We start from the raw sequence: 15,892 nt of genomic DNA on the forward strand, positions 1-15,892 counted from the left end.
TTCACTGATGTTTGTTGGGTGGGGTTATCTGATACTGGCTCCAGGAGCTGAGAGTACTTAGTTATGGCCACAGCCATGGGGAGTGGAGGATAGTTGGGGATTCCAAGCTCAGTCAGTTGCAGAGACTGTTAAGATAAAGGCACTTAATAGAAGGTCCCATTCATACGTTCAGTACCTAGATTCAACAATGTTTATAGTATTAATATTTTCTAGATTTCATAGATATAGAGCCAGTAAGCATTTTATTTTGTTTTAATAAACAGTGGTAGTAATTCACATGCAACCAAGAGTATTAACTGATACAACACATTTTACAGTTTCAGCTAATAAAATTGGTGTCTTTCCAAAGAAATTGTGATTGCTCATCTAAACTGTTAATTTTTTATTAAAAATAAACTATATTTGCTTTTATTTTTATATCTTATAAAACATATATTCTAAAATATTTGCTTTACTTTTGTATATAAAGATAATTTGTCTAAAAAATTATAAGCAGGATTTATTTTTAAATATAGTATTTATGTTGAGACATTCTTCTTTGGCTCATCTTCAGCTTTCACTACTTTCACTCTTTGCAAGGCTCCTCCACGAATAGGCAGCTTCTTAACAGCGATATCTGTATCAGCCAGAGGGCCTCCCAGTAATCTGTTAGGAGTACTTTCCACTGTCACTATCTGACCAGAAGGCACCTAACAAAGGAAAAAAAACATACACACACATATATATATACACACATATATATGTATTTAACATTTACAACACTGTCAAAAGGGCAAAATTTATTCTTTTTAAAAATATTTTTGGGGTTGGGGCCGGGCGGTGGCGCTGGAGGTAAGGTGCCTGCCTTACCTGTGCTAGCCTTGGAAGGACCGCGGTTCGATTCCCCGGCATCCCATATGGTCCCCCAAGCCAGGAGCGACTTCTGAGTGCATAGCCAGGAGTAACCCCTGAGCGTCACCGGGTGTGGCCCAAAAACAAAAACAAAAACAAAAACAAACAAAAACAAAAACAAAAAAAAATATATATATTTTTGGGGTCACTTCAAATGGTGATTAGAACTTACTCCTGTGTTCTGTGCTTAGGGGTCACTCTTGGTAGTACACTGGAGACCATTTAAGGTGCCAAAAATTGAACCTGGGTCAGCTGCAATCAAGGAAAATGTCCTACCAACTGCACTATGGCTCTGCTGTCCCATTCATTCTTATGCTTTTTAGGGAAAAATACACGAAAAGTAACTAGAAAGAAACATGGCAGAAAGGAAAACTAGGTTTGATTCCATTTCTGCTTATTAGAGTTGCAACCGGGGCCGGCGAGGTGGCGCTAGAGGTAAGGTGTCTGCCTTGCAAGCGCTAGCCAAGGAAGGACCTCAGTTTGATCCCCGGGCGTCCCATATGGTCCCCCCAAGCCAGGGGCAATTTCTGAGCACTTAGCCAGGAGTAACCCTTGAGCATCAAATGGGTGTGGCCTAAAAACCAAAATAAATAAATAAATAAATATTAGAGTTGCAATCAGGGAAAAATAATGTGGAAAGCAGAAGAGAACATCAGGAATACAGAACGTTGGTAAAGGATGCACTACTCATTTTCTATGAGAGAAGTGCAGCAGTATATTCACACTAATGCAAACAGCAATTTCTTGAAAATCCTAGAGGTATAAGTCTGAGTTAAATCAGCACCAAGTAAGGATGGAGGTGCTTAGGTAGGACTTAACTATGTAAATTTTTGGTTGTTTTTGAGTCACACCCAGTTGTGCAAGAGAATATTGCTGGTAGACAATATGGGGTTCTGTGGATCAAACCTGGTTCCTGGTTGTGTGCACACAGGTAAACTCCTTACTAGCTGTCCTATCTCACTAGCCCCCAAGAGTGACATTTGAAAGAAAAATATGGGGTCAAAGAAATAGTAAAGTGGGAAGTCACTTGCCTCACATGAAGTTGACCTAGATTAAACCTCCCATATCCCAAGTGTCCCTTAAGGATTGCCAGGAGCAGTTCATAAGCACAAATCCAGGAGTAATGCCTATGTACCATAGAATATGGCCCCCCAAAAGAAAAGAAAATATGACACAAAACTCCTTGGGGGGCCGGGCGGTGGCGCTCGAGGTAAGGTGCCTGCCTTGCCTACGCTAGCCTAGGACGGACTGCGGTTCGGTTCGATCCCCTGGCGTCCCATATGGTCCCCCAAGCCAGGAGTGACTTCTGAGCGCATAGCCAGGAGTAACCCCTGAGCGTCACCGGGTGTGGCCCAAAAACCAAAAAAAAAAAAAAAAACTCCTTGGAAATAATTTTCTTTGAGGGCTAAATTCAGTATTAACCTAAAACCATTATAGGGAGGTCATGCCCATGAACCACAGCTATCCCATACCTGCCTATTATCCCAGTTCCACAGATCTTTAGAGTCTTGGGTTACATGGACATATATATGGCCAGTATAAATGCACCAAATTAGATGAGAAATTATCATAGAACCCACCCAATCAAAACTAACAACAAGGGGCCAGAGAGATAGCACAGCGGTGTTTGCCTTGCAAACAGCCTATCCAGGACCTAAGGTGGTTGGTTCGAATCCCGGAGTCCCATATAGTCCCCTGTGCCTGCCAGGAGCTGTTTCTGAGCAGAAAGCCAGGAGTAACCCCTGAGCACCACCGGGTGTGACCCAAAACCCAAAACCAAACCAAAACAAAACAAAAACAAAAAAAAAAAACTAACAACAAGGGGCCAAAGTGGTGACACAAGCGATAATGCATCTGTCTTGCCCGCACTAGCCTAGGACAGACCGCAGTTTGATCCCAAGGTATCCCATATGATCCCCCAAGCCAGGAGCGATTTCTAAGGTCACCAGGTATGGCCCAAAAACAAAAACAAAAAAAACAACAAAATGCTCAACTAACAACAAACAGCTGAGTAAACCTTCAGACAATGACACGATTCCACTGTAAGACGTGAACAATTTCACAAATTTTCTTTTAATGAAGTTTTTCTGATAATTTTACTACCATTTATTTGTAACAAGCAATATTAAATAAATCATTCATACCTCCCAAGGGGGGGAGAGTGAGAAACTGGGGACAATAGTGGATGGAATATTACACTGGTGGTGGGATTGGTGTTGGGACATTGAATGCCAGAAATAACTGTATTAGGGAGAAAAACTTACCGTGGTATTAAGACCTTTAATATCTGTCCGATGAAATATTGCATTTGGGGGGCGTTCATTGTATCTAGAAGATTCTATAGCTTTTTCCTGGAGTCTTTTTGCTTTCTAAAGATTGTTAAATTAGAAAATAATATTAATCACTATGAAAATATTAGCTACAGTATTTATATTGAAGTGTATAAAGCACATTTAATTGGTGTGGCCTATGCTTTATTAGGTAATACTATACTTTGCATTTACTTACCTGGTTAAGAGACTTATTAGTATGTTAGGTCTTTCATATACTGCAGAAGATACCTATCATCTGAAAATGTAGAAATTTACAAACTTATGGATATTTAGCCAAAAAATAAAGATGGTTCAAATTTTTTGACACATCATTTAATAGGATACTAAATTTAATCTGGTGATATTTTCAAAATATTTTGCATAAATTAAATATTAATTCAATATGCCTAAATGTTTCACATATCCAGAATAATGTCATATAATCTGTTGTTAAATATTGTACATATCCAGAATATTATGTCATACTTTTTTGTGCTTAAGCAATATTTAAAGTACTAGAACAGGTGAAATGTGGGACATCAAATGGTCTGCATGGAAAGGGATGATTTTTATTTATATTCTTAATGGACTGGCTAATTTGTAAGTAAACTTGAGAAAAAAATTTTGGTGAGAAGAAAAAAACACATGACCTGAGTGTTTTTACTATTTTTGCCATTTTTCAATATCATTAACTATTTTTCCTTTTTTTTTTTTTTTTTTTTTGGTTTTTTGGGCCATACCCGCTTGATGCTCAGGGGTTACTCCTGGCTAAGTGCTCAGAAATCGCCCCTGGCTTGGGGGACCATATGGGACGCCGGGAGATTGAACCGTGGTCCGTTTCTTGGCTAACGCTTGCAAGGCAGACACCTTACCTCTAGCGCCACCTCGCCGGCCCCGTCATTAACTATTTTTATGCATTAATTTAACATTTAACTTTTTCCTTTAGAAGGACTGCAGTGATGGTACAGTGGGTAGGGCAGTTAGTTGATTTGTATGAGGAAAGCCAAGGTTCAATTCATGGCACCATAATTGGCCTCTCAAGTTTTGCCAGGAGTGATCCCTGAATGCAGAGCCCTGAACAACCACAGTGTGCCAAAAAAAATTTCCTCTAGAGGGAGAATTATAATATTACATAAAATATATCCAAAGTATGTAAAGAAATAGAAATAATGATGCAACTCACATTATTATAATTGAACAAAAAACATTATAATGTTTTAGCTTACTTTCTAGCATCTAGCTAAAACAGCTTACCATATTTCTGCAAAAGTATGTTTAAGCCCTCCCCCTAATAGCTTTAATAGATTCTTTCTGGTGGACATGAAGAGCAACACTGTGGGAGAATGTATGTGGCTAACATTCTTTTTATGACCTTCACACTGCTTCTTAAAAAAAAGAATCAGTAAGAAAAATCAGAATGATGGGGCCGGAGAGATAGCACAGCGATGTTTGCCTTGCAAGCAGCCAGTCCAGGACCTAAGGTGGTTGGTTCGAATCCTGGCATCCCATATGGTCCCCCGTGCCTGCTAGGAGTTATTTCTGAGCAAATAGCCAGGAGTAACTCCTGAGCACAGCCGGGTATGGCCCAAAAACAAAAACAAAAAAAGAAAAATCAGAATGAAAAGTAGGAGTACATTTCTTCTGATTTTCCTGATTAACTATCATCATCATTTTACAGGTTAGGAACGCCGTTCTTGGTCCCCAGTGCTAAATCAAATGAAACCCAGGATGGCTTTGTATCTAAAAGCCTATTGCTGGCTATGCTACATTACCTATGAGGTTTTTCTCACAGAGTAAGGAACGTACAGAAAGTGAAATATAACAACAAAAACCAGGAAAAGGTGGATGAGTATTTTTCCCTAAAAACAAAAAATCAGAAAGAGGGCTTTTAGCTATGAATATCATGGTACTTAAAATAAATAAATAAATATGGGATCGGAGTGAGAGCACAGCATTAGGGCATTTGTCTTGCACACAGCTGACCCAGGACAAATGGTGGTTCGAATCCCAGCATCCCATATGGTTCCCTGAGCCTGCCAGGGGCAATTTCTGAGTGCAGAGCCAAGAGTAACCCCTGAGCACCCGTAGATTTGACCCCACAATCAATCAATCAATAAATAAATAAATAAATACCTTTAAAGTTTTAGCATTTGATGTTCTAGCCACGAAATTTTCCCATGATTTGTTGGCTAATTCTCGTTGCTTATGTGTGGCATGTATCTGAAATCAGAAAGTTATTTAAGAGTTCCAGTTTCTGTCACAGACTCCCAAAGGAGTTGAAACCATCTCCCATCTCCTGTCCCTCCATCTTTTTGGGAAGGAAGATCTAGTTTTACCAAGGTAAATTTTAAGGCTATACAGCAAAAGAACTTGCAATCTATAGAGTTGAAAACTTAAGAAAAAATTTAAAATAGGGCAGAAAATACTTCTTTCAATATATAATTATGGTCTGAATTTCTCCTCATGAAATGCAATATAAAACAGTTGTTACAAACACATAAATATTATAAACAATAAACCTCTACAAGACTGACTATAATCCAAAACAAGCTATAAAAATGACTCAATAGGTACATTCACAGGAGAAAATAAATTTTCTGTTACCAATGGTAATAGTTTAAGCAAGACAAGGCACTTTGTGATGGTGTCGCATTTGCTGTGGTAATCAATTCTAGAGAGGCAACTAGAAACAACAGCAAAGATTATTCTCAACAGACTAGACACAAAATATAAAAGCTGAGCACATGCCCCTTATAGTTTTGTTATACATTATCAAATGTAAATCATGTACATAGGAATATTAAGCAATAACTGCTACAAAGTAAGGTCAAAGTTCTAACAAATTAACAAGAGCAATAATCTCTAGGCAACATAGCAGATGTCTGCCTTTTGAATTACTAAACTATTACTATTGAACACAGGAGTTGAATCTCAAACTCTGAATTCTGTGACTTCTTAAAAAAACTGCAGCAAGACACTGAATAACTGTAAGAGAAAACTACAAGATAATTCTAAATGGGGCTAGAGAGACAGTACATTTGATTGCCTTGCATGCAGATGATCTGAGTTCAATACCTGACATCCCATATGGTCCCCCTAGCACCCCCGGGAGTGATCTCTGAATATTGCAGGAGTACCCACCCCACCACTACCACTAAAAAAACCCTAAAATGCTGAAGCATTTACAATGAAGGCAAATATATCCTATGAGTAACTGCAGTTAGTTCTTATAGTGAAATTCTATTATGTCTTAATGGTATGTGTGGCTTACTTTTGAATATACTTTTTGTTCATTCTGTATATCTTGGCGAGCCTGGCTTTCAATCATTTCACTTTGCAAAGCAGCAACCATCTTGCCAATATTTTCTGATGCCGTTGTAATGGACTCCAAAAGTTTTCTATCTGTAGTGACTGGTCGGAACTTTTCTAATTGTATTTCTTCATATATTTCATTCCATATTTCTCCAATCTGTTATGTCAAAATTTAAGTATTATAAGTTGTTAGGGGTCAGGATTTACATTTTCAGGTAACTGGTTTGCATATTTATCCTTAGGATCAACTTTCCCTACAATAAATTTACTAAAACAAAGGATACATCATTAGGTAATCCAGTATTTAAATGATTGCTCCAAAAATGTGTAACAAAATAGTTAGCTCTACCTTATACTTAGGAATAAATTCAGTGCACAAGGAATGATTTGGGGACAATAGTTACTCAGAAGTAATTTATTAAATTTTCATAATGATAAACTCTTCAATGGATGAGGTTCCATGATCAACATCCAGTTATAATAAAGTGTCTTATTATTATTATTTTTTTATTTTTTATTTTTTTGGTTTTTGGGCCACATCCGTTGACGCTCAGGGGTTACTCTTGGCTATGCGCTCAGAAGTCGCTCCTGGCTTGGGGGGACTATGTGGGACACAGGGGATCGAACCATGGTCCATCCTAGGCTAGCGCTGGCAAGGCAGACACCTCACATCTAGCGCCATCATGCTGGCCCCTAAGTGTCTTATTATTCTCTTTTAATTTTGGGTATATTTTCACAGATGCAGAAAATGCTGCTTTAGTCCCCATCATCCTGAAATACTGAGATTTTCCTCCCCTAAAATCCTTGTACTGAGAGAATTTCAAGCTGAGATTTGTAGAACAATGAACACAGGGATTCCTGAGATCCTAGAACTCTACTACCCTGGGGAAATGGAAAATTCGTCCCTCACCTAATAAAGTTAAAACTGAACCTTAAGCTCATGACTCTGGTTTTATTTGAGCCTGGTTTGCTGAGCTTTAGATAAAAATCACATATTCAGGTTAGAGTTAAAACTCAGATTTTGGGACAGAGTATTATTTCAGCTGATAGGGCTCTTGTGATTCATACAGTTGACCTGGGTTCAATCCCCAGATTATATGGATAATCTCCCCCGAGCACTACAGGAGTGAGCCCAGAGTTCAGAGCCAGGAGTAACACTTGAGCACTACTGAATGTGACCCCGACAACCAAAAAAACCCAACAATAAACAACAACAAAAAACAACAAAATCCCTCAGCTTTCTTTTCATTTGAAAATAGAGGTTCAGTTACTTATAATGTTCAAATATTATTATGGTAATTTTACTTAAAAATTTGCCTAAGACTTCTAAAACATTTATTTAGCAATAAAAATATAACAAAGCAAGGTAAGCAAGATAATATTCTTCAACTTATTGTTAATTATCACATAAAGTACTAAAAATAACACATTAATAAGAATTTTTTTTTGTTTTGTTTTGTTTTTGTTTTTGTTTTTGGGCCCACACCCGGTGTGCTCAGGGGTTACTCATGGCTGTCTGCTCAGAAATAGCTCCTGGCAGGCATGGGGGGACCATATGGGACACCGGGATTCGAACCAACCACCTTTGGTCCTGGATCGGCTGCTTGCAAGGCAAACGCCGCTGTGCTATCTCTCCAGGCCCTAATAAAATATTTTTATAAATGAATAATTTAATTCTAGTTTCTAATCGTCTTAAGAAGGAAAATTATATTTTAAACAGCTAGGCTTCTAAATAATTCTATACCAGCTATATTCATCTTTTTATATAAAATAATAATCTTATCCAATGAAAAAGTCAGCTAATGTTTTTTTTGAACAGGATGAGATGAACATGTAAAATAAGGTATATGCAGTTACATGGATAAATGCTTACAAGCTATGGGAAAATCTTTCACTTCCCAATAACTTTTTTTTGCCATAGTAGAATTAAATAAAACATTATTAGGAAGGTACTCACTTTAAAATCAAGATATCTATGTATGATACAGAGGGTGACAAAATCTTCAGCAGATAGGCCAGGTAAATTTTCAAAATCTAAAGGAAGTTAATAAAGCAAGAATTACTTTAATGAAACAACTGATTCCAAAAGACACATATCTATCATAAAAATAAATGCAAACTTATATTTAACTTAATTTTCAATTTATAAAAGTGTTACTTTGATGATATTTCTCCCCAAACAAATTTCTGTAATTCTTCTAATTCCTAGGAATTAGAAGAAAAATATTTCTGTGCAGTACTTTCAGAAGATGTAGAGGATATGAGAACTTTTTCCCTAATAGAAAAAACAAAGGACTTAAAAAAGTCACATTTAGGGCTGGAGAGATAGCATGGAGGTAGGGCATTTGCCTTGCATGCAGAAGGATGGTGTTTCGAATCCCGGCATCCCATATGGTCCCCTAAGTCTGCTAGGAGCGATTTCTGAGCGTAAAGCCAGGAGTTAAGCCCTGAGCGCTGCGGGTGTGACCCAAAAACCAAAAAACAAACAAACAAACAACAAACAAAAACAAAAAAAATAGAGTCAGGTTTAGGGGCCGGAGAGATAGCACAGCGGTAGGGTGTTTGCTTTGCAAGCAGCAAACCCTAGGACCAACGTTGGTTCAAATCCTGGCACCCCATATGGTCCCCTGTGCCTCCAGGAGCAAATTTCTGAGCACAGAGCCAGGAGTAACTCCTGAGCGCCGCCTATATGGCCCGCTCCCAAGAAAAAGTTAGGTTTAGGGGCTGGAGGAATCAAATGGGTAGGGTACTTGCTTTGCATACAGTTAATTTGGGTTTGATCCCCAGCATCCGTTAGGGGCCCCTAAGTACTATCAGGAGTACTTTACTTTTCTGCACTTAACTGTGTACACTTTATTCCTTTACTGCAGATGTCAGGAATAAACCATGAGCACCACTGGGTGTGGCCCCAAAACCAAATAACCAGAACAAAACCCCCTTTTATGTTTAGAGATGGAGAGATGGCACAAATACCAGAGCAAAAAAAAAAATTTTTTTTTTTTGGTTTTTGGGTCATACCTGGCAATGCTCGGGGGTTACTCCTGGCTCTATGCTCAAAAATCGCTCCTGGCAGGTTCAGAGGATCATATGGGAAGCCGGGATTCAAACCACCGTCCTTCTGCAAGCAAGGCAAATGCCTTACCTCCATGCTAACTCTCCGGCCCCAGAGCGAATATTTTGCAAAATATTTTGCAAGAACCCCAGTTTGAAATTTCCTTGGTGGAAAACTTCAAAAAACTATTAATGTTTGGGTCCCCAAAACCACAGATTTTATTTTTGTTTGTTTTGGAGCCACACCATGGTGGTAGTCAGAGGCTATTCCTAGATATGAGATCACCTCCCTGATGGACTCAGGGGACATATGGAATGCCAGGGATCAAAACCAGAGTTTAGGTGGATGCAAGACAAAACACCCTCTCTGCTGTACCATCATTCCAGCCCAAGAGCATTTTTTTTTGGGGGGGGGCACACCCGTTTGATGCTCAGGGGTTTACTCCTGGCTAAGCACTCAGAAATTGCCCCCTGGCTTGGGGTGGACCATATGGGACGCCCGGGATCGATCCGCAGTCCTTCCTTGGCAAGCGCTTGCAAGGCTGACACCTTACCTCTAGCGCACCTCACTGGCCCAGCCCAAGAGATTTTAATTTCACTGTAGTGGCAAATTGACCTCATATGTAATGAGCATTTATGTGTATAAAGGAACTTTTGTTCATAGTGAAATGAACTTCAAGGCAAAATAACATATATTCTGCAATGAAGAGGATTTTTGAAAAAATTTCAAATAATTTCTTACCTAGTTTTCCCAGCACAGCATATATTTTTGCTCTTATATTCTCCGCAACATCCATTACAGCTAAAGTGGGGCAATTAGCTGGCAGAGGCATGAGTTTCTGTTCTTCTTGAAAACTGGTAAACATGAGGTTTCCTTCGTATCTTATCAATTTAATACCATGAAATGTGAGAGGAATAGATAAAATAGTAGATTAAATTAATTTTAGGATTTTATTCTAGACATTATTAAAATACATTAAAGTAAAAATAGTGACTTGTATACACACACACATATGCCTACTTTTGTTTGTTTGTTTTGGGGCTACATCCAGCAGTGCTCAAGGGTTACTTCTGGCTCTGCACTCAGGAATCACTCCTGGTAGGCTAGGGGGACTATACGGGATGCTGGGGATTGAACCCAAGATGGCCCTGTGCAAGGCAAATGCTCTAATCGCTGTGCTATTGTTCTGGACCTATTTCACTTCTTTTTATTTAGAAAATTTATCCTATATAAATTAGGGCCAGAGAGATAGTACAGTGGGTAAGGCATTTGCCTTACACACAGTCAAGTTGGGTTCAATCCTTTGGTATCCTATACGGTTCCCCAATTTTGCCAAGAGTAAATCCTGAGTAAATTATTCCTGCAGAGCCAGGAATAATTCCTAAGCACTGCAAGGTGTGACCCATGAACAAACAAAAATAATCGTATAAACTGTGAATTATTGAAATATGAAAAAACACTATAAAATGGTTTTGAAGAATTCTTAAGTATGTTCCAAATTTGATTGGTAAATAAATAGTACTTGAATCTAGTTATGAAGACAGGTAACACAAAAAAGCTTTTTTTTTTAAAAAAAAATTGAGTTAGTTTTCCTCAGTTATAGCTAAAATTCACCCTCCTGAAAAATATTCTCTAAAACTACAATCCTATTACCTAATTTACTTGGTTTTTCAATCATTAAGAATTATAGTAATTCTGCAAAATTTCACAATATTTTACACGATAAAATATTTAAGAGGTGACAGTGCCCAAAGCTTCCTAATAACATGGAAAAAATCTCTTCAAAAATATGCCATCTATTTCTCTTTTCTAACAATTAACTACAAAATATATTGATGGAGTGATAGTACCAGTGGTAGGGAGGGCACTTGCCTTACCTTGCAAGCCTTCCCAAGTTTGATCCTGCACCCCAGCATGGTTCCTGAGCGTACTTCGCCATGATTAATTCTGAGTGGTAACAGCCAGGAGTAAAACTAGAGCATAACTGGTTATGACCCAAAAACCAAAACACAAATTAAATATACTTACAATGATCTTTCCATATTTATCACGTTTTACTCCTAGTTCTTTTTCTTCCTTTCTCCATAATTTAATTAAAAGACTAGCAGCTGTTAGATCCTTCTTTCCTCTCCCAAGCTTTGACGTGAGCTTGTTAGTTTTAGGATTATCACAAAATTCAACCATTATTCCAAGTATTAGATATACAGAATTTTTTTTGGTTCAACTTTTGCAAGTGAAACAAAAAAAGGAAAAAAGAAGCATATAGTATTAAGAATCAATGCCTTAAAAAAGGAGAAACAATTAACCTAGTAAGTTTCTTCTAAAATAATTTGTCATAAAATTAGATACTGAAGGGACCTCATTTGTACATAATTTCCTATTAAAATAAATACACAGTTTAATTAGGAAATTAGGTAAGCAATCGGAACTAAAAAGGATTGAGGTTACAGTCATACTGAGCCCAGCATAAGCTCTGTGAAAGACCTACTAGTCTTCCTTATGCTTTTACATCAAGAAATGCTAATGAAAGGCTATGTGAAACACTATGGTTAATGTCTTTGAAGTTTTATATATAATTTTCAAATAAACATATGGTTTAATTATTTACTATATATGTGCCTAATAAAAAAACCTTATAAATATTTGAGTAAAGCAAAATTTCAGGAAAACATGACAGATTCATTTTGCGACTTTCATCTTCTAACCTATCATCATGAGCCTATGGGCATGCTAGTATTCTAGTCAGAGAAATATATTGATCAATACATCATTTAGGACTGCCTTAACAGAGCTATATTACTGTGTTCTGTATCAAGCCCAATTATCTGAACTTTCTCTGGGTTTCTGGTTATGACTCTTTCCTTTTTTATCAAAGTGGGTTATTATTTTACATTATTTACTTATTTTTGTTATGTTTTATACTTCCTGAATTTTCTCTCATCTTTAGTACTAAGCCACTTTCCTTCAGAGAGATGAGGGGGCACAAATAACAGTAGATTTAACTAAATCAAGGTAAATTATTCTGTTAATAAAAGAAAGAATGACAGCTATCACAAGTAGTGACCTAGCTAGAACTCTGGGCTAGAATATCTCTCAAAGTTTTAATAAAATAAAACTATACTTTTTTTTTATAACAGTAACTATGATACAACCACTTAGACTTAAAACAAGTAGGAAGTGACTTTGAAGATTGAGGATTTTTGCTGGCTTCACAGCTGCTAGATGTAACTGTTTTTACTGGATGCTTCTTATTCTCTTTCCTGATCATTCTGTAAAATTGTGGCCTATAGCATACACTATTTTTTGCATTATCTATGAACTGTATATTGTTCTTTAAAAGTGCTGATTTTGGGGGCTGGAGGGATAGTGCAGTAGGTAAGGTGCTTGCATTGCATCTGGCCAACCCGGCTTCAATACCCAGCATCCCAAATTGTCCACCAAGTAGCCCAAAGTGATTCCTCTGTGAAGAGCCATGAATAACCCCCCTCCCAAAAAAAGATAAAAGTGCTGATCATTATTTTGTCTGTTGCAGTTCTTTAGTACAAAAAAGGTAAAAGTTATTAATAAATAACCTAGGGTTTGAGGGTAAGTCTAGACTTCAAAAATGGTTGCACTTACAAGGTTGATGGAAAATAAAACTAACCATCTAACAATAATCTGTTACATTTGGAACACTTTGGGTAAGAAAACATTTATTCATTAGTGAAATATTTTAGACATTGTGAACATACTGATGTTCCTATTAATACTGCAGAAGTTTTCTTTAAAACAAACACCTTGAGGGTCCCAGAGACGGATAGCAGAGCGGCGGTATTGCCTTGCAAGCCCAGCACGATCCAGCCACCCAAAGGTGGTTGGTTCAGAATCCCGGTGTCCCTATATGGTCCCCCGTGCCTTGACAGGAGCTTATTTTTTAGCAGACAGCCATGAGTAACCCCTGAGCACCGCAAGGTGTGGCCCAAAAAACCAAAAAACCAAAAAAAACAACAAACAAAAAACCAAACACTCTGAACAATTCTAATCACAGAATGGTTTCTATGCTAATATTCTATTTAGAAGAGGGTAATCAGGGACAAATATTAGAAATAAACTCTTTTCTGAACAATTGTTGTAATCCTACTTACTGCCAGTAAGTCCAAAATAAGAAAAATGCCTTCCTTTTCAAGAAAGTAATCCTCTGAGGGAATAACATCCCAAAATGCAGCACCTTAAATGAAAAGGAAATATTATTTTAATAAGAATTTATTTGTGAGTTATTTCAATTAAAAGCACACTTAAAGACAATTTTTTCTCCTTATAAAATCAAAGCAATTTTACTCTCATCTGGGGGGGGGGCCACACATGGCAGTGCTCAGGGGATTACTCCTGGCTCCACGCCTCAGCAATTGCTCCTGGCAGGCCTTTGAGACAATATGGGCTGCCTGGGGATTGAACCCATCCTTACCCCACTGTGCCTATCGCTTGAGCACTAAAGTAATTTTCTTTTAAAATGAACCTTGAGTATATTGTTTAGTTTAATTTCAAATTTTAATAATTTTTAAACCAATATTCTTTTATATAATTGCCTATTTTTCTGAAGACTCAATATTAATTTCCTTCATGATGATAATTACAATTAATCTTTTGTTTGTTTTGCTGGTGGCTGGAAAATGAATCCAAGAATCTCAAATACTCTTTTGCTGACCTAGTCTCAGTCTTGATAAAATCTTAATTACAGTACTACTTTTAAGTCTCTTCCTAGTTAATCTCATCAACTGGTTCTTCAGGACTTAGTCATGCATGGTTGCTCTTTCAATGTGCTCCAAATATTGGATACATTTTTTTTTGGGGCCCACACCCGTTTGACGCTCAGGGGTTACTCTGGGCTATGTGTTCAGAAATCGCCCCTGGCTTGGGGGGACCATATGGGACGCGGGGGATCGAACCGCGGTCCCTTCCTTGGCTAGCGCTTGCAAGGCAGACACCTTACCTCCAGCGCCACCTACCCGGCCCAATATTGGATAATTTTTGACACCTCATTTTGCTGTTGGAATTACCTAAGTGCTGATTCCGGGGACAAAGTTATCATATAGTGGAATAGGACATTTACTTTAGTACACAGTTGATCTAGGTGTGACTTCTGGCACCCCATATGGTCCCTCGAGCCCACCATGGATGATCCCTGAATGCAGAGTCAGCGATTGAGCATGGTTGGTTATGGTCACTAAACTATATATATGTAAATAAACTCCCGGATTCTTTATTTGGAGTGAGGGACTTAAGTTCTTCCAAGGTTATTTTTCATTGCTTTTCAGAGTGAGAATTAATAAATATGAGCTAAACAAGTTGGTAGTTTTTGTTGCTGGTTCATCTATTTTCTATTTTCAGTTACTGCAATCCTACTTCCTGTGCCAATTTTCTATTCAATATGACTATTATTTCATTATCAATAACACAGTGCCAATTTTCTATTCAATATGGCTATTATTTAATTATTAATAATTCAATTATTTTTTTTTTTTTTTTTTTTTTTTTTTTTTGGTTTTTGGGCCACACCCTGTGACACTCAGGGGTTACTCCTGGCTATGCGCTCAGAAGTTGCTCCTGGCTTCTTGGGGGACCATATGGGACGCCGGGGATCGAACCGAGGTCCGTCCTAGGCTAGTGCAGGCAAGGCAGGCACCTTACCTCCAGCGCCACCGCCCGGCCCCAATAATTCAATTATTAATAACTGAATGGGCCCACATTCACAACTACTGAACCTCTGCTCACTGCCACATATTACCAGGTGAGACTAACCTCTGACCTTTGCTATTTCAATAGGCTCAACTCCATATCACCTAAAGCCATAGTTTCTCATCAAAATTCACAATGACTGAAACAGCTTTGCAATCAATCAAGGCAGCAGCCCAGGGAACATCTGACAACCTTATGCTCATTCTGCATCCCAACTCAAAGGAGATTAGAATCAGAAGAGGACCTTTGGGGCTGGAGAATTAGCATGGAGATAAGGTTTTGCCTTGCATGCAGAAAGACAGTAGTTCAAATCCCCGGCATCCCATATGATCCCCCATGCTTGCCAGGGGCAATTTCTGAGTGCACAACCAGGAGAAACCCCTGAGCACTGCCGAGTGTGGGGCCACCCCCCCAAAAAAAAAACATGGAAAAAAAGAAAATAATGGCTCCCAGATTTTCCCAGGAGGGGGCCACAGTGGCTTAGATTTCCTTTTCTGCTTGAACCATAGCAACCCAGCACCACATCCTACACTTGAAAGAAATGGCATAGCTCTGAAACTTAATCTTATTACATTGCTAAACCACAACATTTGTTTCATATTTATAAATC

At 38.1% G+C, this 15,892-nt stretch overlaps 1 protein-coding gene across 1 annotated transcript in view; it reads right to left on the reverse strand.

Moving 5' to 3' along the window:
* Window positions 1-231: 231 nt before the first annotated feature.
* The window catches only part of CFAP69 (cilia and flagella associated protein 69), a 69,421-nt gene continuing 53,760 nt past the window's right edge, over window positions 232-15,892 (reverse strand). Inside the window, 11 exon segments of the mRNA XM_049768902.1 lie at window positions 232-689; window positions 3,156-3,260; window positions 5,337-5,423; window positions 6,475-6,672; window positions 8,473-8,549; window positions 10,309-10,440; window positions 11,207-11,213; window positions 11,596-11,769; window positions 11,771-11,791; window positions 13,692-13,751; window positions 13,753-13,774. Coding sequence (XP_049624859.1) covers window positions 519-689; window positions 3,156-3,260; window positions 5,337-5,423; window positions 6,475-6,672; window positions 8,473-8,549; window positions 10,309-10,440; window positions 11,207-11,213; window positions 11,596-11,769; window positions 11,771-11,791; window positions 13,692-13,751; window positions 13,753-13,774 — 1,054 coding nt within the window. The 3' untranslated portion in view covers window positions 232-518.

The sequence above is a fragment of the Suncus etruscus genome, chromosome 1 (genome assembly GCF_024139225.1).
Source record: "Suncus etruscus isolate mSunEtr1 chromosome 1, mSunEtr1.pri.cur, whole genome shotgun sequence".
NCBI classification, from domain to species: domain Eukaryota; kingdom Metazoa; phylum Chordata; class Mammalia; order Eulipotyphla; family Soricidae; genus Suncus; species Suncus etruscus.